Here is a 24009-nt window from a genome sequence, read left to right as displayed (position 1 = left end):
AAAAGACAAGAAAGAAAGAAAAGACCAAAGTAGATGTCAGAAGAGCTGCTGAAACTTGTTCTTTACTGCAGAGTAGGTAAAGCAAATGGAAGAAATGATGAAGATGAAGCTCTGAACAGAAAATTTCATAGGGCAGCTCAAGATTCCAAAGTCAAGAATTTTAATAAAATGTGAAAAAATATGGAAGTACAATGAAAAAGCAAGAAAGTGCTCAGCATAGCATAAGCTGAGGAAAAAATTAAAATCTTGAGATGTATTATGTAAAGATTCTGTGGGCAAAATACTGAATGCTGCACAAAGCATCTAAAGTCTATGACAAGAGTCCCCAGAGTCACTGCACCAAAAATAATTGATAGGTATTCAACCATTTCAAGAGGTAGTATATGACCAACAGTCAAAGTTACAGAGGGAAGATGTCTAAGTTTTGCTGAAAGCACTAGCAAAAAGCAAAGCTTCAATAATGAACAAAATACCCAGTGAAATCTGACATGCTATGAAGCATTGGAAGACCTTTTATATCTGTGCCAAGAAAATGGGAAGACAGTTACCTGAAGAACCAGCCAGCAGAGATTCAGATTTGTGTTATTGCAAATAAAGGTGACCCCATATAAGGTGGAAATTAGCCAACAATATCACATGCCAGCAAAGTTTTGAGGACTCATTCAGTGGTGGCAGCAACACATTGGCAGGGAGCTGCCAGAAATTCAGGATGAATTAAGAAGAGAAAGTGGAACAAGGGATACAAATGCAGACATCCAATGGATATGAGCTGAAAGCAGAGAACACCAGACAAAAATTACTTATGTTCACTTGACTGTGCAAAGACATTTGGGTGTATGGATCATAACAAACTATGGGTAGCATTAAGAAGGATGGCAATTCCAGAACATGCCATTGTGCTCATGCAGAACCTGTCTATGTACCAAGGGGTAGTTGGATGAACAGACATGGTTTAAAATCAGGAAAGGTGTGTAGCAGGGGTTTATCCTCTCATCATATTGATTCACTCTTTATGCTGAGCAGAATATCTGTGAGACTGGATGCTATGAAGCAGAACACAACATCAGGAAAGAAGGAAGGTTTGTAAACAATCTTTGATATGTAAATGACACAACTTTGTTTGCTAAAAGTGAGGGAGACTGAAAGTCTGAGGAACAGCAAGGATTGCAGCCTTCAGTATGGCTTACACCCCAATGTAAAGAAAACCCAAATCCTCAAAACTAGACCAATGGGTAACATTATGATAAATAGATAAAAAGATTGATGTTGACAAGGATTTTATCTTGCTTAGAAATATAATCAATGATCATAGAAGTAGCAGTGAAGAAATTGAATGACATATTACATTGGGTCGATAGGAAACACAAGACCTCTTAAAAATGAAGGGAATTTATAGAGGTCTAGATAAAGATATGTATATATGTAAATATATTTATATATGAGGATGGGGAAATAGATCTACGTGCATATATTTATAGGTTTAGTATTAAGGTAGCAGAAGGACATGGGGCCTCCACTCAAGTACTCCCTCAGTGCAAGAATACTTTCTTTTATTAAATTGGCATTCTATGATGCTCACCTTCCCAACACCACCGCTGAAGACAAAGCGGGTGAATAAGCAAATGAATAAGCTGAAGGGATCAGTTATCAGGCATCAAAGAATAAAAAATCATATAATTGTGTATTCACTTCCATGATACGATCCTTGAAGACAAATGGGTGCATAAGCAAATGTGGCGAAGAAAGCTGATGGTGCCCAGCTATCAAAAGGTATAGCACCAGGGGTCTTAAAGGCTTGAAAGTCAACAAGCAGCCATCTAGCTCAGAAGCAACAAAGCCCACATGAAAGAAGCACACCATCTGGTGCAATCAGTAGGGTGTCGAAGGGATCAGGTATAAGGCATCATCAGAAAAAAAAACACCTTACCATAGTGAATGAGGGGGCAGTGCAGAGTTGAGACCCAAAGCCCATTTGTAGGCCATTGGAGATCCCCTTGCAGAGGAGTCTTCGGGAGGAGATGAGTCAGACAGGGTGTGATATAGCAACGATGAGAAATACAATTTTCCTCTAGTTCCTAAATGCTTCCTCCCACTCCCGCTCCCGACTATCATGATCTGAATTCTATCTTGCAAGTCTGGCTAGAACAGAGGATGTACACTGGTATAGATAGGAACTGGAAACACAGGGAATCCAGGGCGGATGATCCCTTCAGGATCAGTGGTGTGAGTGGCGATACTGGGAGTGCAGAGGGAGAGTGAGTTGGAAAGGGGGAACTGATTACAAGGATCTACATGTGACCTCCTCCCTGGGGGACGGACAACAGAATAGTGGGTGAAGGGAGACGTCGGACAGGGCAAGGTATGACAAAATAATAATTTATAAATTATCAAGGGCTCATGAGGGAGGGGGGAGCAGGGAAGGAGGGGGAAAATGAAGACCTGATGCCAGGGGCTTAAGTGGAGAGCAAATGTTTTGAGAATGATGAGGGCAATGAATGTACAAATGTGCTTTACACAATTGATGTATGTATGGATTGTGATAAGAGTTGTATGAGTCCCTAATTAAATGATTTAAAAAAAAGTGAAGAGCAAGGGTGTCACTTTGAGCACTAAGATGTACTTGACCCATCTAGGCGTCTTCAATCACCTCATATGCTATGTGTGTTTGACATTAAATAAGGGAGAATGCAGAAGAATCTAATCATTGGGATTATAGTGCTGACAGGTGGCTTTGTGGGGCAGTGGAAGTACAGTGCTAACAAAGAACACTAATTGTACCTTGGACTGCCAAAAGAACACACAAATCTCTCTTGGAAGAAGCACTGCCAGGGATGCTCCTTACAAACCAGGGTGGTAAGACTTCATCTGAAGTTCTTGGGGTGTGTTTTCAGGAGACACCAGTCCCTGGAGAAGGTCATCATGATTGATAAAGTAGAGTCACACACTGCCATTGAGTTGATGCTGACTCAGAAAACCCACAGAACAGCTAGAACTGGCCCTAGAATTTCTGAGACTAGAACTCTAGAGAGTAGAAAGAAGGAGGATAGAGAAAAAGAGGAAGACCCTTGCCAAAATGGATTGATACAGTGGTTACAACCTTGAGCTCAAACATGTGAGCATGGGACAAAAGGTATTGTTCTGTTGTTCCTAGGGTTGCTATGTTGGAAACTACTCAATGTCCCCAAGAATAACAAGAGCACAGTTGGGAGATTTGGGCAAGAGTCAATAAAAGCCAACCGAGGTTTTCTCTCACTAGAATTATGAATCTACAAAGTTCTTATCCTAATGATTCATATTTTTCATAGAAAATAGATAATGGTAGCTAATTGTGTGTATAGTAAGTAAAATACAAATAAGTAGACATGAAGGAAAAATATATATAAATGGATAGAAACCGGTGAAGATCCTTAGAGAAGATTTTTTAGGGGATAAAATGACATTTGATCAGAGACTTTAGTAAAAGAAAACAACTAATGTAAACATGAGTAGCAGTACAATTTCAGTAGGGACAAGTAAACGATCAAATGGTTAGATAAAATCTGAAATAGAGAAGTAGACAATAATTTTTAAATACAAATGCACAGTAAAGAAAATTTAACTTAATTTAAAGATGGATTTAAAATTTGAAATTTTGAAATGTCTGGAGTAGAATTAAGTGTCTGCATATGATCAGAAAGGATCAGCTCAACTCCGCCCTATAGAATTTGAGTCAAGTCAATGGCAATGACTTAGGTTTTAGTTATAAGACATGATAAAATTGACTTTATTTTTAGCAGTCAATAAGCAACACATATGGTCTTTAAAACTTCTTCACTTAAAGTTGAAAAGAAGCAGCAAAAGGATTAGACATAGTTTAGTAGTTCCCAGTTTACTTGCTTTAACTGGTGAAAATATTTCATTTTTTATGACAATTCAAGCTTTCTTACTATTAAAATCAAGAAAATTCATAATCACTACAGATATGATACAGTTCTATAATGCATCAGCATTAAAAGTATTGCCTCCTAGAAACATAATATAGCATTGTCTGCTTCTATGGTATAACTGAAAATATAACATAATATGAAAGTGATATGTGCAACGATGTGTTTCTGTAGAACCTTTTTATCTTTATACTACTAACTTCAGCCTTTTGACCTGGAATTTGTATTGCAGAGGAACTGTTGGATGTTCTGTGTTTAAAATCCTGTATTAGTTCCTCTTCATACACAGTATTAGTACTACTGACAATACCATCAATCCTGGTTTTTCATTCATTGCATAATCCTTCTGTATTCATAAGGGCACACAGGATGCTGGATCATCATATCTTTGGCTCTCCATATTTTGGGCTATTTCTATCTATAATTATGTGACATAGTATTTCATTCCTCTAATGAACTTCTTACCCTATCACTCTCTCTGTATTTGAAAGTGCACTTATGTCATTTATTAAAAATTGAGTCATCTTTCATGTATGTTCACTTAAATTTTATCAAGCCCTGGGTTCAATGAAATGAAATATATACATTGATAGAATTGTTTTCATATTGAAGGGTTAGCAGGATCTATGCCATCTCTCTCTTTCTCTACTCTGTTTCTCATTCTCTGTCCCTCTGTATGATAGTAAAATAATGCTATTGGATGCTCATGCTTTGATGACATTGCATTGCACATGACATTGCATTGATGTTATTTTATATTTTATCCTCTAAATATATATTTGATTATTATTCTCTAAAATGAAATGGACAAGATCTTATGATATATATTGTTTTTCTGTATTCCAGAGACAAGATCCTGCTTCCTGGAATACAACTTTTGCTGAAATGTCAAAAAATATTCTAAATATTAGATATACTTTATTGCCTTATTTCTATACACAAATGCACGACATTCATGTTCATGGTGGAACCGTTATTAGACCTCTTTTGCATGAGTAAGTATAAAGCTTTGTTTTGTTTTTCCCAGCAGAACAAGATACTTTTTATTTTATTTACTCAACAATCTCCTACAGTGCAATACATAGGCCACTTTACTTACTCAACAATCTCTTATAGTCCAAAAAACAGACCACTTTAGATTGGGATTTTTTAATTATTATTTTAGAATAAACGAGTGAATAAGAGCTTTACTTATATCTCTCTTCCACTAAGCAGAAAAATTAATATATATGATTACATGAACCACACCGAACAATTTTTGAAATGCAATAATACATAATAATTACATTTTATAAGATATTGTTCTAAATGCATTTTATATTGTTACATTAAATTTTTTAAAATTCTCATAAATAAGTGATATTATCACTTTATGTACTATAAAATTTATTGAGACTTATGGATGTTAAGTAAATCTACCAAGCATAGTGCCATCCTATCTTCTCCTTAGACATGAGCTAATAGGATACCCTAGAATAACTTCAACTTTCTCCTTAAAAATGTTTTAGATTTAGCCATAAAGTGCAAACCACATATGAAATACTATATTCCCTGGAACATGGTTAGAAATATGTTCTGCTACTGTTACCTTTAAGGCAGGTACCAATATATTATTTCTATGGATGTTATCAAAACAAACAATTAAAACCAAAAAATTCAAAGGTTTAAAACTACAAATAATTCCTAATGAAATAATTTTAGTATACTTCATTAACCAAGATCACCGGGATAATTTAGTGAAGGTTCACATGCTTCTATAATGCATAACGCTGCCATCAACTGGCATCAACTCAATGGCAACTAACAATAACATTCTTAACTCAAAAAAAAAGAGTTATTTTTTTACGTCAAATACAGAGCTGTTTTAACATTTGTCCGGTAGATACTAACTCAGAGCGACCCTGTGGGACAGTGTAGAACTGAGCCAGTGGAGTTCCAAGGCAGTGACTCTTTCCAGAAGTAGAAAACCCCCTCTTTGTCCTGCAGAGCCCCTGGTGATTTCAGCCCAATACATAACCACTTATGGGCTCTGGAAGAAATGCATAAAGACATTGGCATTCACTGTTTAGTGAGTTCTAATTTAGGTAGCATAAGTAAATTTTAAAGTTACAAAATCAAGATTCTGATAACATATTTAACTCACAATTCTGTTCCATGAAGTCAAGCTTATTTGCTTCTAACTTATCAAAATCATATATAAGACAAAACTAATAGTTGTGCTTCTATGAGTCCTTTTCCAGAAAATTTGTCACTCAATTTTTCTTACGTCTATTATAATTCTCTACATTTTGTCAGGAAATTTCATTATAAACCAGATTTACTCATAATTTACTGTACTGCTATACATTAAATTGCAGATGATAGAGTGCTCTGATATTTTATGATTTCAGTTGGACAGAAAATTCCATTTTACAAAATGCTATTTGAAAATTATTTTATGATATTCAGAAGATGCATATGACTTGGATTGAATTTAATTGTTTGCAATTATTTTGTTAAGGTTCTTTGACGATAGGGAAACCTGGAATATATATAAACAATTCTTGTGGGGTCCAGCATTTATGGTTACTCCTGTATTGGAACCTGTAAGTACTGAAACATAATATTTTTCACACAAAATTGCTTTTTTTGCCTTATATATATTTAATTACTCTCCCTTTGAATTTCAGCATGTTGAAAAAGTAACAGGCTATGTCCCGAATGCTCGGTGGTTTAATTATCATACAGTAAGTATTTGTTAAATTCTGGAAAATTAATTAAATAGAATGCGTAACAGTGTAGCCATTGTCTTTCTAGTAATTATGAGTTTGGATTATTTTTATTTTAAAAGATCAAAAAATTTATTTTGCTAAGTTGAATTAAATTAATGTAATGTAAAATACAACAGAACTGAGTTATTCTATTTTCAGTTATGTAATCATAAATTTATTCTAATGAAGAGGAATAGAAAGTCTATATAATACACAACAAAGGGGAATTTTCTTTATTGAAAATGGAGAATGATCATTAAAAAGGGCGCAATAATTTAAAATATAATGCATAAGCCAATCTGTGATTACATTTTTAACCTTTGTTTAATGTGCATATTTTACATGTGAGCACTACATTAAAAAAGTGGCTATAAGTAGCTTGTAAGGTGATCATGAAAGTGTATAACTTTAAACAAAGTTGTATCTTAAATAAATGTTTGCGTTTTTATTATTTTTCGAATTGACAACAGAATTACGTGGTCTTATAAAAATGTACCCCTTCAAGTAAATAAACATATCCATGTTGGTGCGGAGGCCACTTCGGGCCTCTCTCAGTCCTCCTCTCCACCTTCACATCCCTAGGGGGAGGACATTGGTGTGAGAGGGAAGCTTCACTCTTTCGATGCTCCTTGGGATTTCATTAACCTGCATGTCCGTGGGGGCCACATCCTACCATGCCAAGAACCTGGCCCAAACACATTTTTCAGGTAAGTACAGCCCAGCAGAGTTCAGGTTTAAGCTCTGGAGTACATCATGATTGAATTATCAGGATCTGGGAATGGCCATACAATTTATTTGTCAGCTATCAATTTTGTCTTTTCATGTTTCCTTGGTGCTAGATCAAAGATAAAAGCACTTTATAACTCATAGTACAAAAAGCATGAGCTTCGTACTATGAGTTTTATTCCGTTTCCTTTTCCTCACAAAGCCCGTGTGGGTAGCATAGCCTGGCCCGCACCGGTACTTCACACGCAGTGGGTTTATGTCACAGCGGAGGAGCCATGCACCTTTTGAACTGACTGCACACAAACCTATCACTCAGGAGCTGTGATAGCTTAGTGGGTTACTGTTGGGCTGCTAACCAGAAGTTCAGTAGTGTGAACCCACTAGCAACTCCATGAGCGATAGATGAGGCTTTCTTTTCCTTAAAGATTTTCAGTCTTGGAAACTCAAAGTGGCAGTTCGAGTGTGGCCTTCTTGAAGGCTCTCCATGAGTCAAATTGACTCTGGCGGTGAAATTGCTTTTATTTGTTTGTTTTTCTTTGTTGTTGTTGTTATTTAAACCTATCCACCTTCTTGGCTGTGATGGAGGACTTTTTATAATGGGCAGTAAAAAAAAGCAAAGCCAAACAAAATAACTCCCACCCTTGCTATTTACTTCACTATCTTCCTCTGCTTAAAATATTCAGGAAAAGATAGTTTAGAAGAAAAACTACTGGGCCTCTACAGCCAAGACATGCAGAAATGTACGAGACTTAGTGAAACTTTTCATCCTATAAATGTATAATCACCCTCACTAAAGTAGAAACATGCCCCATAAAGAATAGGTACAAGAAGCTTTATGTCTCATATCTAACATGCAAGATATATTGGCAAATTAATGTATTTTAATTTGAAGAGTGACTTCACTTGAGTCCTCATTTTCCTATCTCTTACATTATGTCAAAATTATCATTATTTACTCCGTGAGAATGGTATTGTTGCGTTTATAAACTTCAAAATATGTAAGAGAAAGAAAAAAGAACTTAGCTGAGTCTCTGCGTGTACTCTAGGACGCATAAAGCATTTGTCTGTTAGATGAAAGACGGACGGTTTGAACCCACTCTGAGTGAGGCAGCTTGGGTGACACCTCTGTTTCGGAGAAGTGACAGCTTTGAAAACGCTGTGGAGCAGTTCAACTTAGTACACATGGAACTGACACGGACCAGAATCAGCTGGTGCTAGTAAGAAACAAAATGGCCTAGGACAATGAAATGATCTATTGGCATGATTGTCACACTAACTGCCTTGTCCTGTTTATTACCATGCTCCCTGCTGTGCAGGGTGGAAGCACACCTGTTTCTAGAAGTGTTACTTCTCCTGCAGCATTATAAACATTAGATGCATTTTCTTGTCCATCCCCATTCTTAACCACTAATCCTTTCATGGTCTTCATTTTCTGGCCAAAGTTCATAACCTGATATTCTTTCTCTATCACTCAATAATATCTCTGTCTTACCAAAAATCATAGATTTACTCGCTCTCCTGTCCCCAGTGTGAGTGAATCTCTCAGAACAGCTGCGGAATTTCTATTCGTTGTCCCCAAACACATAATTTAGATGATCAGATACTGAAAAAAGCAGTCTTGGGACCACCTCTTTTCTCATGCCATATTTGCTGTTGACCTGCATGAATTACTATCATCCCTTACAAACACTTACAATAGTATTCTGTCTTGTTTTCCGTTAGAGGAAAATAAATATTCTGCCTAATGATGAATGCTTCATGGAGGAGACTAGTCAGGGTTGAGCCTTGAAGGTGTTTTTATTTTTATTTTTAAATGATTCGCCCCACCCCCACCCCCCAAAAAAAACTAATTGCAATTGAATCCATTCTGTATCACAGCAACCCTATAGGACAGGACAGAACTGCCCTGTGGGTTTCTGAGATTGTAACTGTAGGAGTATAGAAAGCCTCATCTTTCTCCCAAGGTGTGGCTGATGCATTCAAACTGCTGACCTTGTGGTTAGCAACCCAAGGCTTAACCACTACAACATTAGGTCCCATTTTTAACAAACTATGAGGAGAAAGGACATCCTATATGTGCTTGTGTGGGAGACAATGGATAGATGTGGGCTTACGAGTATAAACAGGTAGAATATAAGTTCTCAAACTCTTTAGTATCTCATGTTGTTGTAAACTGGAGACTTGTGGGGTAAAGCAGGATTTTTGATGTTGCTAATAGTATATATCTCTGTGTGTCTTTCATCACAGTTGCAATGAACTGAAATATATACACTAACATATGTACATATGTATGCACACACAGAGCATATATGTAAAACACACATACACAAAAGGGGCTTCACAATGTTTATGGACATTTTTTCATCATGTTTGAATTCTGTTTTTTCATGAACTTTTTAAGCCCCTTCATACACATGATAGTATTATGAACATCGTTCCTTTGGAAAATACCAAATAATTAGGGAGAATTGAACTTTAATGAGTTTGAATGTTTTAGGAGACTTCTCAGACTAAATCCTTTAGTATGTGTGACTATATCTATATCTATCTATCTATAAAATAGTTCATCATGATTTGTCTGAGAAATTGTCCTTTAGTAATGAGTCTATCAAACCGAGTTGATATCTGAAAATCTTGCGAAATGAGTATGGAAACAGGAGCTTTGCTCACGGATGGGCCAATGTCACTCAAGATTGGAAACATTTTCAATTCTTAGGTAAACTAAAACCTAGCCAACTTAAAATATTCCAGCTAATTTATACATCCTCATTAGTAATAGAAAAGATAAATAACTCATTGACATATGTATAGAAAGAAGAGAAAAACCAAAGTTATAAGAAATCAAACATAAGATTTTAAAATAGCTTATTATTTAATAGTCAATGAAATTATTAACAGAGAGAAGAAGTCAATATATTCATCGACAAATTGGTTTTAGAATTATAAATGAGGTCACTTATAATTTGTAATCGTGGCTGAACACTTGAGATCAAAAGACATGAGTAATATCTCCTATTAAATATGAAGGGCTTTATGCGCTATGTCATTCCTATGAACTTATTGGAAAAAAGAATGCTCTTTAACTTTGTGTAAGCCTGTTTGCATGCATTCTCTTTCATACATACACTTTGTGGTGTAGTTTGTGATCCATCTTATAGTCATGACATGTCATCAGTAGGCATATGCTATTCACCAAACATGGGTAAAACTATACATTCTTCTCTCACAGTCGCCAAAAATTCATGGGACTCATTGTTGCTGCTGATGATAATCAGATGGCACAGGGCTCTCTCTTCTGGGACGATGGAGACACTATAGGTGAGTATTCCAGTGAGTAGATGAATGTAATTGATGACATAAATAGTCTTACATGTCTGCCATTTCATGAGTCTTCTTCTTTGAAAACTTAATAGAAGTCTATTGCTGTTATCCAAAGCTGAGTGATTTTTAATAATTATTGGAATTCACATACAAGGAGTTTGATAAACATTTAAAAGACTTTTTATCAATAAATAAAATCTTTACAATAAAATGTCTAGATAAATAAGAGATTGGTGTGCACAGGGATTGTATATCATCTTTGTACTCCCACTGTGCTGTTTACATAATAAACACTCAATGTGTGTAAGCTCAAATGAGCCATATAGCACTATTTTATGTGTACATGCTAATGCATAGAGATCTCTTTAAAACTAAGATAGTTCAGAAAACAAGCATACATTTCCTCTTTATATTTTTGACTAGTGTCTTTAATAATGTGTGTTTTTTAATTGAGAACACATTCGTAAGCATGAATCTTTGTTTGTTCTTCTGGGAGTGCTATTCAAGACCAGACAACAATTGCTAATTTTCTGGTAGTGTGCACTTGGTAACCATTAGCATCAAGAGTCACCAGGGAGAGTGGGAGAAAATGCAGTCTGGGACCCAACCAAATTCCACTGGATTATGGGGAATCCACCTTTGTGTAAAATGTTGGAAAACATTAGGAGAAGATTGGGTGTACTGATTCCTATCCAAAGGACCAAATTTACTAGATCACTACGTTTTCTTTAACAGACACTTGGTAGCTTAGTGGGTTATACCACAGGATTGGGAGCTCAAACCACCAGAAACATTAAGGGAGAAAGAGTAGCCTTTATACCCCTTTTAAGAGTTCAGTCTGAGAAATCCACAGGGGCAGTTCTAACCTGTCCTGTAGGGTTTGCAATGAGTCAGAATCTCTTGCAAAGAGTTTGGTTTAGGGTCCTGTAAAAATTTACAATCTGTCCTAAGAAGCAGTTCCAGTCTGCCCTATACTGTCACAGTGTTTCAGAATCAACGCAACCTCAGTGACTTAGAGCTTATACTTATTAGTGGAGAGGGAATCAAAAAGTTATTGCTTTGTTCAATCATATCGTAATACTTGCGACAGACATTAATTTAATTCTGCCTTTCAATAATAGCTTATTTGTTTTTGCATATCATCAAAATCTGGGAAATATGAACAAAGGAGGTAATAGCAATAAATAATATTATAGGAGCTGTGGTGAGGTACTTAGAATATGATAAACTAATAAAAAAGAATATGATAAACTGAGTAAAGCAGTCAGTAACTTGTATTTGGAAGGGTTTGTTTTAATAAAAATGCTTTTAAATATGGCAAGATTATAATTTAGTAAGGACAACTGATGGAGCAACATTTAAGTGATTGTCTAGGACCTAGAATGTTAGCCATTAAAATTCATTTATCAGTAGAAACACTCTATGGGGCAACTACTCTCATACGGGGGTCCCTATAAATCAAATTTGACTACAGCCTTAAAGAGAACAACAAATTTTAGGTAAAGATATCAATATGGTTGTTGTAAGGTACTTCATAATGTTAATTAAGGCACAGAGAACAACAACAAAAAAAGTGCTTAGTTCTGTACCATCACCATAGTCAATGCTACATTTGAGTTATATACGTTGCAACCACTGTATCAAACCATCTCATTGGCAGTCTTCCATTGCCCACGTCCTTGTACTCTTTCAAGCTTGATGCCCTGTTCCAGAGACTGGCCCCTTCTCCTAACATATCCAGTGCATGTGCATGGAAGTCTCTCCATTTTTGTTTCTGAAGAACATTCTGGTTGTACCTTGTCCAATTTGATTTTAATTGACGTAAAAATCTTGAACAATTGAATATTGTTTCAAGTGTTACAAGAATAAGTTGCTATCGTGTTTCATTTCCTGTGTAAATATTTTATAATTAGGCATTCAAAGGGCAAGGACATGCTATCGCTATTCCCGGTCAATCTGGTTCTCCTTTCACTTCTTCCCACTATTGTAGAACTGCACTCAATGTGATTTCCAACACTTCACTGCCTCAGAATATTTCCCTCTCAGCCTCCATATGCACACCTACACCACCCTGGTCCATCCTTCTCGGTAGCACCTTCCCTCATAAATAAGCACTCATTGCACTGGGCTTGAAAAAGTTGAATGTTCTTAATAAAATATTGCGTATGGGCTTATAATATTTTTGAACCATACAATGAAAAAGAAGGAAATATACTTGTATACAATATTGTTGTTTGAAAATAAAATGTTTTTCTCTTCTCTCTCTCCAGACACTTATGAAAGAAACCTCTATTTAATGGCACAATTCAATTTAAACAACGTACGTATTTGGATGAGATAATTTGAATGTAATTGTAGAAAATTATGTTAAATTTTTAATGCATGGCTTTGCTGTAATGTTAAACATCCTTCTGTTTAGCCAACCTAGTTTAAAAATATATTCCATTGCTTTTGCAGAAGAAAGATATACATTATTTCTTTATCTTTGTAGACTATCTTGAAAAGCACTGTTCTGAAAACTGGTTATTTAAATGCAAACGAAACAACACTTGGCTATGTCAAAGTATGGGGGAAAGGAAAGACTCCTGTCACGAGGGTCAATGCCATCTATGAAGGAAATACCATCCCACTTAAATTTACTCAAGATCCCGCCAAGGAGGTGAGTTACATGTACAAATAAGTTGTTAAATGGAGCCAGTTGAAACATTCAAGTAGGTGTACTTTTGAACCCTAGAGAAATATAATTATGGTTTAATTATGGGTTAATGTTTTCAGTTAAATCACACTTTCATCTTTAATACACTTTCATAAAAATCAAACCAGTGGCATATTTTAATGTGTCCTGAGAACATCTTTAAATTATTATTAAGCTTCTAAATAACTGTTGTCCCTAGGCAAAGGGGCTTCAAAAAGTTTGTGAGAAAATTCCATTATCTTTTATTCCATTTTTCCACAAATTATTTGAAGAGACCTCACATGTAAATTAATTCAGAAATAACATTTACTAGGCCTTTGATAAAATATCCTCAAGATTCTTTGCAAAATGAGAAGGAATCTGTACTGCACTAGTTAAAGTGCCCAGCTGAGAACCAAAGGTAGGATTTCCCACCCTCCTGCGGCTCTGAGGGGAAAAGATGTGGCAATTTGTTTTTGTAAAAATTTACAACCTGGGAAATCCTGTGAGAAAACTCTAGTCTCCCCTAGAGGATTGTTATAAACTGAAACTAAGTGGATGATGGCCAAAGATTTTAATTTAGCAAAACTAATATAACTACCCAGAGTATATGAAGATAGATATACAAGAGATGCTACTTCTGTACAGAACACTAAAAAATAAATCAGAAAATTTGTGGTAAAATCAATTGCTGCTGGTAACTAACTTAGCTTTAAGCAAATACATTTTAGACCTATTTTTTCTTCTCCAATTAAACACATAAATGCCAGTAAACAATACCTTAAACTATAAGCTCCTCCCAGATCTCAATTCTGTATATCTAGGTCTTCAAAGGTGGGTTTCGAATAATCCATCTTCTAGAAAACAACTAGTATAAGTCACTGGCTGAAGTTTAAGAGTCCATGTGCATTCCAAACGGTGCTTGAATTTTCAGGTACCTAGTTATGTTCACTACAACGAAACGCACTGCCCTAGAGTCGACTCTGATTCCTAGAGCAGAACTGCCCTATGGGTTTCCAAGACTGTAAATCTTGACACGAGTAGAAAGTATAAAGCTTTAACAGAACAGCTGGTGGGTTTGAACCACCAACCTTGTGGCTAGCAGATCATAAACAAGAAGTAGAAATACTCTTGACATTTCCTTAAATCTTCTTTTGATGTCTCATTGAAGTAAAAAAAGGAAAGTACTCAGATTTTTAAGAATCTGGATCTAAAATTAGGACAAAAGTCTTTTAAAGCATAGTGTGAAGCCCAAGAATGCCTCTGGGGGCCCTGCTAGATCTCACTCACTGCCGTCTCACAATTCTGACCAACCTGAAGAACAGAGTCAATCTGCCCTTGTGGGTGTCCCAGACTGTAAATCCTCTCAGGAGTAGAAAGTCCCATCGTAAGACTGTCCAAAGCAAAATAACATGCCATTGGATTTCTGGTTAGAGGGGACATACTACGTTGGGGACACAGTTTTAAGTTCTCACACATTTCATAAGAAGTTAAAATTGAGCAGGGCTGTAGGAGTCCTGGTGCCATTTCGCATTATCCTTTGGACTACAAACGGCAAGGTCAACAACTAGATCCAACCATTCAGTCCGTGGGCGGAAGAGGAAGCGCTGTGCTCCTTACACTCTGAGTAACAGTCTCAGACACCCACAGGGGCAGTTCTACTCCGGCCCATGAGTCAGTATGCTTCAGAATCCCTCCATAGCAGTAACTGTTGAGGTAATTTCATTCTTACAATATAGGAAGTGGCATTTTGTATGAGCTCTTCTGAGCTGTGAGATATGCGCAGACATGGGGAGTTATTTGGGGGTACTAACCTCAAAGTGAACATGTGAAACCCTGCAAGCATGCGGGGGGAGAATGAGGAACTTCCTTCTCACTGTCAAGTCACTGCTATCAAGTGGATCCTGACTGGTGGCTAGGCTTGTGCTCACGTGTTAGTCAGCAGTTCAAAACCATCTATCCTTTCTTGAGAAAAGGAAGAGGCTTTTTACTCCCGGAAAGAGTTACTGTCTTGAAAACCCACAGAGACGGTTCTACTCTGTCCTTCGGGACCATATATGGCAGAATCAACTTGGGTTTATAGGACAGAGTAAAATTGGCCCTGTGTGTATCTGAGGCTGACTACCGGAGTAGAAAGCTTCACCCTTCTACCGTGGAGCAGCTGGTGTTTACAGTGGCCGGTTAGTAGCCAACGTGTAACCGGGTGCACCAGGAGCAGTTGTCTCCTGTACTATTGGGTTGCTGTGAGTTGGAATTGATTCGAAGGCCCTGAGTTTGGTATTGGGTTGCTTTTCACTTTTGAAATAAGCTTTAATAAAATGTAAAGTTTGTCTTGGACACAATGTTTAGCGCCCATGGATGCCATAGGATCTTAGAATTGGGAGCTCTATAAGGAATCTTGGTGGCGGGTTGGATTACCCTTTGGACTGCTAATGGCAAGGTCAGCAATTCCAATGCACCAGCTACTCCGTGAAAGAAAGATGAGGTTGTCTGACCCCAATAAAGATGGACAGCCTGTGTCCACTTGTTCTGATATTGGCATACGTTTGAGCAGTTTCAAATCTAGCTAATGAATGAATATTAAGCAAATCATCGAACCCCCCTGTTGTAAACTCTTCTAACTATAAAATGTAGTAACAATATCCTAAAAAATGCTTGTGATGAATACATATTCTAGAGGCTCCAGGAGAGTGACTTCTCTGGCCTATGTTGGGGTTGACTCCACATTTCTGGGCAGACCACAAAGAGTCCCACAGTATATTGGAGAAATACCAATGAGATGAAAGCTCAGTGAAGCCATCTTACCATCAAATATGGCAGATGATTGTTTTAAATAGGTTTTCATTTGATCATTTCCACAACTAATCCTCAAATGGTCTATTTTAGATTAAACCAGTAAAAGAAGATAACACTTGGGACTAACAGTGTTTGACATACATTCAAACTCCTTAAACAATTTCATTTGGTGTAGAAAAAACATCACATTTCTAAACCTTAAACTGGTTGTAGACTACTAGATAGGCTTTGGGATGGAGTATAGAATATCATATAGTGCAATTATAAACATCATGACTTAAAGCAAAGTAATCGAAATCAAGGCACTTTGGTAATGGCCTCAGTTTTCACTTTCATTTAAAAAGCCACTTCACTTCTTAGGGATTTATTGTCATCATCTTGAAAATACAATAATTTGAGATTAGTACTCAAATTGCTATTTATGAACTTCCAGAAATGAATTTATCCTACATGAATAAGATAAAGAAGGATTATTTGAAAAACACTAGTTCATTAATTTAAGAAATGTGATCCTGTTTCAACAATTATGCCATTAAAAATGTTGTTTTTGTCTATTTTTAGATATTAAACATTGATCTTGCAACAGAAGGTATTATTCTGAGTAAGCCAATAGAAATCTACTGGTCTTGAAGATCAACATAAAAACCACTTTAAAAGGAAATGTGACATCTGGGTTCAAGTTTCACAGAATTTACAACTTCTTTTCTTCATCAACTTCTTATGTGCTATAAATATAATTTATATAACATATTTCAAAGATTATAACAAATATAAAATGATGTTAAGGCTATTTTTATATTCATGTAAATTGTATTCAAAATTTTTATAACAGATTTTAACAATTCTACCTTCCTTTATTCAGTGCCATCAGTATAAATTGGTTCTTAAATAGACATGTGTGTGTAATTAAATATAATTAAAACAGATGATCTTTAAAAATTGAATTTTGTGTTATGTAAGTTCTGTAAAGTATTTAATTCAGTGCTTAGTTGATTTAAGTTATATAACAACAATGCCAATAGATTTGATTATTTTGGTGTTTGTAAATTTAGATGAATATGGAACATTAAAAAATTTAAGTGTATAAAGAGTATATTATTTTTTATTTCTCTAAAGGAAATCCAAATTTATTTTCTTACCTTACCTTTAAATACAGGGGAAAAATATTTCAGTCTATTCTACTTAGTAAATTAAATAACTGTCCTGGATCATTAATTCAGGAAGACTCTCAAAGTTGTTGCTTCATTGGTTTTAAAAATTTTTGTTTGTTGGTTGGTTTGTTTCACACTTAGGGTTTGTAATATATTTAATCAATTAGTTATCTGTAAACTGATGTCCTTTTAATCATAGATTATTGTGTTGCGTATAAGAGACTTTTAAGGTAAGACCTAACTCAAAATACAAAGACCGTGGGAATACTACTACTCCTACTACCATTGGATAACTTACTCATGTGTATTTACTTTGACCTTGAATTTTACATTTGAGATGCTCTCAAATAGATGTAACATGAAACATGCTACTTGGATATTCACTACTTGTTCCTGAGAAAGAAGCAAATAAATTATTGACTTTGTTCATTGGAAGTTGGCTTGGTTCTAAAAGGAAGGCCATGATTTTATTCTGTTGCATATAAGCAACAGAGCATCAATATTTATTTGAATATATAGGTCTTTCTGTTACATTTTGAGCAACAGAAATCCTCATTGTTTATAGTAATCAGAGCTAACTCCCCATGGTAGGGCTACAAATAAAGTAGATTTTTATGGGTCCCAAACATGTGTAACTTGCTAATAAGATAGTTTGGTCCCAGGCTGACCTCTAAGTTAATTATAGCATGTAATCTTTAAATATAAAGATTGCTAATGCAAAGTGGTTATTAAAAAGCAGTTGAATTTAGTTTTCAATGTCATGTTTTTATATGTTTCATATTTCAAAGTATGTATATCTTTTAAATGTGTATTTTAAGAAGCACGTAGTTAGCTCTCCACATAAAAGTTTGTTATCTGTACTTGTTACCACCACCACTCCCGCACACACCAAAAACAAAACAACAAAAAACCGAAATGACATGCCTCAACTTTGTCTAACTACTATTGCATCAGATGATAACGTATGTAAGAACTTTCTCTTAAGTGGGCAAGGAAGGACTCCCTTGCCTTGGGATCTACAGCTCATGGAATCACCTTCCATCTTCCATTCATTTTCTATTGCTGTACAGCAAAGTATCAAAAATGTGTCAGGTTAAATCTACACAGATTTATTATCTCACAATTTTCATGGATCAGGATGAGCTTAGCCCAGTCCTCCTCTTAGGGTATCAAAGGCTGTAATCAAGGTGTCGGCCATGGAATATACTCATCTAGAAACTGTACTGCTGTAGAAACCTCTTCCAAAGTCAATATGCTGTTGACAGAATTTACTCCCTTGCATGTGTAGAAATGAGGGTCTAGATTCCTGTTTAGCCTGTGCATGGCAGACCTCCGCTCTTACAGGTCACCTGCAGTTCTTTTCCATGTTGGCATCTTATTCAAAGCAACAAAGAGAATTTCTAGAGCAAATTTGCAAGTAGGGTGGAGGTATATATTGTAACATAATCAGGGGAGGCTGGTCTGATCACCTTTGCCAGCATCTATTAGAGCACATCTTGTGTTCTGCCCGTGCTCAATGGGAAATAATTACAAAGAAGCAGGCATATCAGCAAGTAGGGATTATAGACAGCCTTCTCATAGCTGTCTCCCACACTCCTACAATTTATCTATGGGCAAAAAGAAAGAGAGAAAACAAAAATCAAAACTAATCTCTTTGCAACAGATGCCCCTTTCTTCGTGTAGCTTCAGGAACTGGGAGGCACCTCACTGTAGTTTCTTTTCATTCAGAACACTTTTGCACTATGACTATCTTCTTTGGAGGGGTAAGAATTATTTATAACAAAAACTACTATACTGCCTCAATATACATATCTTATGTTATTACCCTACATAAAAGTTGGCCAGTCTATGCATTGCTCTTAAAAGGAGAAGAAAAACTCCAGACACCTCACCTCTGCCGTATTGCTCTACATGCTCTGTGTGATATTTTTAAAAGAATAGTTTTACTCCAAGAAAGAATTTTAATAAAATTCATATAAGTGACTAAAGACTTACACATATTTACAAGAAGTCTAAGGGCTGGGTAATTTACTGATTCTTCTATGTGCAATAGACACACATACTTTCCATATTTTGGATATCATACTCAATTTGTAGAAACATGAAATCATGTCAGTAACAGTGTTATTCAATAGAAATATTATGTGGCCTACAAATACGAGCCATATATTAAAACTTTTTTTAAAATTTAAAAGTCACCTTAATAAATTTAAAAATTCTTGAACTTTTAAGTTTTGCTCTAACCTTTAATGAAGTTACAAAATTTGATAATATATTTGACTTATCTGGATTTCAGTTTCTTCTTTAACTGTTGGTATTAATTAAACAAATTCACATATGAAAGTATCTCACACCTAGAAGAATCTCAAGAAATTAAAATCCCAGTTGTTGATAAATTGAAGACACAAGAATGTCTATGTATATAAGGATAAACACCCCTAGAAAGCACATACTGATTACCAGGTTAAAAAATAATCTCCACTCATTCTTTCTGTATATAACTGTGTTTTTCCCAGGGAACATAATAAAAATGAATATATAGAAATCTATATCTTATTTTATAAGAAAAGTTTAATTTAATCTACTTTCTAACACTTATTTTATTTCTTCTACCCCTCTCTGTAAAATACTTTGTTATGCCTCATTTTATTAACAAATAACTATTATTGATTAAAATTTAAGCTGCAGTGTCAAATTAATAGCATGAATTTCTAACTCCTCAAAGTGAAATTAGTTATCTCTTTCTCCATGCTTCTACATTTATTTATGATATTAAATTGTTGGGTCACTATATTGAAGTTGGCTACTGATATCTTTCAACCAAATTATGAATTTTTAAGTTCAAGGCATAGAAATTGATTTCCATTTACTAGTTCCAACTACCAGGACACAGTATTATGTTATAATAAATGAGTTGAATGTGTATAAAAAAGAATGACAAAAGTCAAATATTGATTCAATGATAGAGAAGATAACTAAATCCTTCATTGAGGCTTAGTACTGTAGTTGGACTTTTAAAAAAAGAGGTGAATAAAGTACAAAGGGTAAAAGTGTTAAGTATTACTTTAAGTTCAGGATAATTGCTAAAAGAATAAGAAAAAAAAGGCAAAAGTAGAAAAGGCCAATCTTATACCCTATTCTCCCAATCCTAGTGATTAAAAGAATAAAGGGGAGAGGTTGGTATTTTATACTTAGAGGTGAAAAAATAAACAAGAGAGAGAGAATAAAAATTCCTGACTCCTTCAATATTGATAATTTTGATAATAAACCAATTTTAAATGTGGTATCAATATTAGGGATTGGAAACTATGAACAAGACCAATGGCTTGTTTATAGAAAATGTCTATTTTCAGCAACACTATACATAAGGACTTCTCCAGATGGAATACAGAGAAATCCAATTGCCTAATCTATGAGAAGAGACAATGGAGAAGCTCAATATCAGCAGTGAAACCAGACCAGGCTTTGGCTTTAGAACAGACTCTCCAGATGTAAGTTTAGTTGACGCTGAAGAAAATGAAAACAAGTCCATGGGAGCCCAAATATGAGTCTATTCCACCTTTCTCTCAAGATTATCTCAAGAACAGATTTGCTGCATTAAAGACAATACACGATGAGCTGAGGGAGGATATCAACAGCACCTTTCATGAAGAAAACAAAATGTCACTAAAAAGAAAAGAAAGAATGAAAGGATCAACACGGATGCCAGAAGAGATTCTGAAACTTATTCTTAACTGTAGAGACGCTAAGGCAGGTGGAAAAGATTATAAGTCAAAGAGCTAAATAGAAAATTTCAATGGGCCACTCAAGAAGACAAAGTCAAATATAATGCAATGACCTAGAGTGAGAAAACTAAAAAGGAAGACTACATTCAGCATATCTTAAAGAGAAAAAACTGAAGAAAAATTCAAGCCTAGAGTTGAAATATCGAAAGATTCTATGGGAAAAATATTGAATGTTGCAGGAAACATCAAAAGAAGATGGAAAGAATGTAGAGTCACTGTATTCAAAAAGAACTAATCCATATTTCACCATTACAGGAGGTGCATATGAACAAAATCCAATGATGCTAAAGGAAGATATTAAAGCTACACTGAAAGCATTAGTCCAAATCAAGACACCAGGAATTGATGGATTACTAATATTTCAACAGGCTTAGCAAGCACTTGAAGCACTTAATTATCTATGAGAAGACATTTGGAAAGCAGCTACTTGGCCAACTGACTGGAAAAGAGCCATATTTGTGCCCATTTCAAAGAAATGTGACCCAATAGAATGCTCAAATTATAGCACAAGATCACTGATATCATATCCAAAGAAAATTTTGCTGAAGAGCATTTAACAGCAGTTGCAGCAATACACTGACAGTGAGCTGCAAGAAGTTCAGACTGGATTCAGAAGAGGTTGTGGAACAAGGGATATCCTTCCTGATGTCAAAACATTTTATTTCTAGATGATTATTTGTTCCTAAATATGTATCACCAATTGTGGTTAAGACTTTTGACATATGGTATCATTCTCATATCTTAAGTTTCAATTTCACCTGAACTTACTACTCAGATATGAGCTATCAGTTGATGTTAAGAACAAAGTACACAATGATAATGAGACCAGAGTACAGTGATATGTATCTTATTTTCCAAATAGTCTATTTCATTGAATAATTTAAGTAAGATGGTATTAACAAATGATTGCAACAGATTGCTAATATTGATATCAAAAGCAAACTATTATCCTTACCCACAATAAACAGGGAGCTATAGCAAGAAAATATTACTAAGATGACATACAAAGAATATGGATAATATGATTAAGACATAGTGGAAACCTTAAATGGGCATATGGGAAGAACATAAATAGAATATTTACTGTGAAGGTTCTATGCAATTATGGAATAATCATATGAAAGCAAAACCAAAAAATGCAAGTTGTACATGCTATGTTCAGGAGGAAAATTGAGTGAGCTGGTATCCAGCTATCCAGAGAAGTTCCAGGATGACTGAAAAATGTAGGAATACAACAAGGAGATAAACAAAGAGCAGAATTTTGTCCTGCTCCAGGGACTCATCTTTCCTGATAGTAGGTCCAAAGCGCATGATTCAAAGTCTCAACATTCTTCCCTCTAAGGAGCACTCGAGCATTCTGGCTGTGCTTCATCCAATGCAAAACCATTGTTCTTTGGGCGGTCCATAGTACTTTCAGTATTCTTCGCCAACACCATATTTCAAATTGGTCATGGGATTTAAATAATTCAACCACTGGTTCACCGCCCTATTGAATGTTTTAAGTGTAAGAAAATCATATACTGAACGTCAGTTTATTATTTCATACAGTTAATACCTAAATAAGAGCAATAAAAGAGGTACACAAAACTAGATTGTTTTTAAGAATTAAAAATATTAAATTATACATGACCAAAACAATAAAATAGTTACATATTTCCATATTGCTTCTTGATTGGTGCCCTCACTTTCAATATGCTTTGCTTTTATCTGAGGACCATCAGCTATGAGATTTATCCTTAACCATCTTTTCACTGTTGGAGCAGGATCTCATTCCTTTAAAGGTTGTGTTTCCCCTAATAATTAGGTCATACTAAGGATGAGGTTTTATTTGACAGAAACAATAGTAGTCATCAGTTGGGTAATAGATTAGTTTTTAAAAATCAAAACAGGAATTATGTTGAATGAATTAAGAAGCCAAATGTTTTGTTTTTGCGTAGATTCTAAAAAGCTGTGCTAGGTAAGGAGATACCCATGACACTCATGTCTGTGTAAGAGAGAGCTTTATATCAAAGAGTAATTGTATATCAAGAAAACATCTCAGTCCAGTCTAGATCAAGTCCATAAGTCTGATATTAGCCCATAAATTCAATAATAGTCCATAAATCTCTGTTAAGACTCATGCAGCCACATGCAATGTTGCAGAATGCAGGAAGTTCACAGGCCGGTGGGTGAAAAGTCTTGTGGATCCAATGATGGTGGAAGCATCTCAGGGCTGGTGCAGGTCTCCACGTGGCACCTCCATCTCTCCAAATGATGCTTCAACAGGAAGATGAAGCAGAGAGAGAGAGAGCTCTTACAGGTCTCAGCAAGTCTCCCCCTGGCTTGTCAACAGCTAGACCATGGCAGAGAGAGAGAGGAAGTTCCCAGAATCCTCATGAGAGGGCAATGATCACAAGGAGCCATCATCAAGCTGTATCTTGATTACAGGCAAGATCCCATCCCTATATATCAAGTTGACATGAAATTATGTCTATTATGTTCATCTTTGAAAAACCTCTTTCCAATTTTGCTGAATGTATAACAATTGTTTTAGCAATATCTTTTAGCTCTTAGGACACATTCCAGAGTTGTATAACTCACTAATGTTATCTTATGGGAGCTTGGAGTGGAACACGAAGCAGAAACAAATGCCAGCATGTCACCCTCTGGTTGCTTGACACCTGAGTCTATATGTTTGTTTAACTAAAGTAACAAATGCAAGTGAATAAAAATGTTGTATTGCATTAAAAGTGTATAGCAACTTTTATGAAATTAATAAATATTGCAAGCAAACTCTGTGTACATTTTTTACATGTGGGTGGAATGAACATTAGAACTTAGAATACATTGTTGCTCTGATGGATATTAAAAAAGAGTAAGGAACGTAAATATGAGATCTCCACA

The 24009-nt window shown here is 35.5% G+C and overlaps 1 protein-coding gene across 1 annotated transcript in view; it reads left to right on the top strand.

Moving 5' to 3' along the window:
• Positions 1-16970, top strand: part of SI (sucrase-isomaltase) — a 93517-nt gene extending 76547 nt beyond the window's left edge. The window contains exons 40-47 of the mRNA XM_004704105.2: positions 4770-4918; positions 6424-6508; positions 6593-6649; positions 7256-7380; positions 10629-10717; positions 12991-13040; positions 13212-13379; positions 16752-16970. Coding sequence (XP_004704162.1) covers positions 4770-4918; positions 6424-6508; positions 6593-6649; positions 7256-7380; positions 10629-10717; positions 12991-13040; positions 13212-13379; positions 16752-16820 — 792 coding nt within the window. The 3' untranslated portion in view covers positions 16821-16970. The remainder of the gene's footprint in view (positions 1-4769; positions 4919-6423; positions 6509-6592; positions 6650-7255; positions 7381-10628; positions 10718-12990; positions 13041-13211; positions 13380-16751) is intronic.
• Positions 16971-24009: the final 7039 nt, after the last annotated feature.

The sequence above is a fragment of the Echinops telfairi genome, unplaced genomic scaffold (assembly GCF_000313985.2).
Source record: "Echinops telfairi isolate 266 unplaced genomic scaffold, ASM31398v2 ScPeMD7_7420;HRSCAF=8458, whole genome shotgun sequence".
NCBI lineage: Eukaryota > Metazoa > Chordata > Mammalia > Afrosoricida > Tenrecidae > Echinops > Echinops telfairi.
The sequence above is the reverse complement of the archived record's forward strand: the minus strand, read 5'-3'. Positions and strand labels throughout refer to the sequence as shown.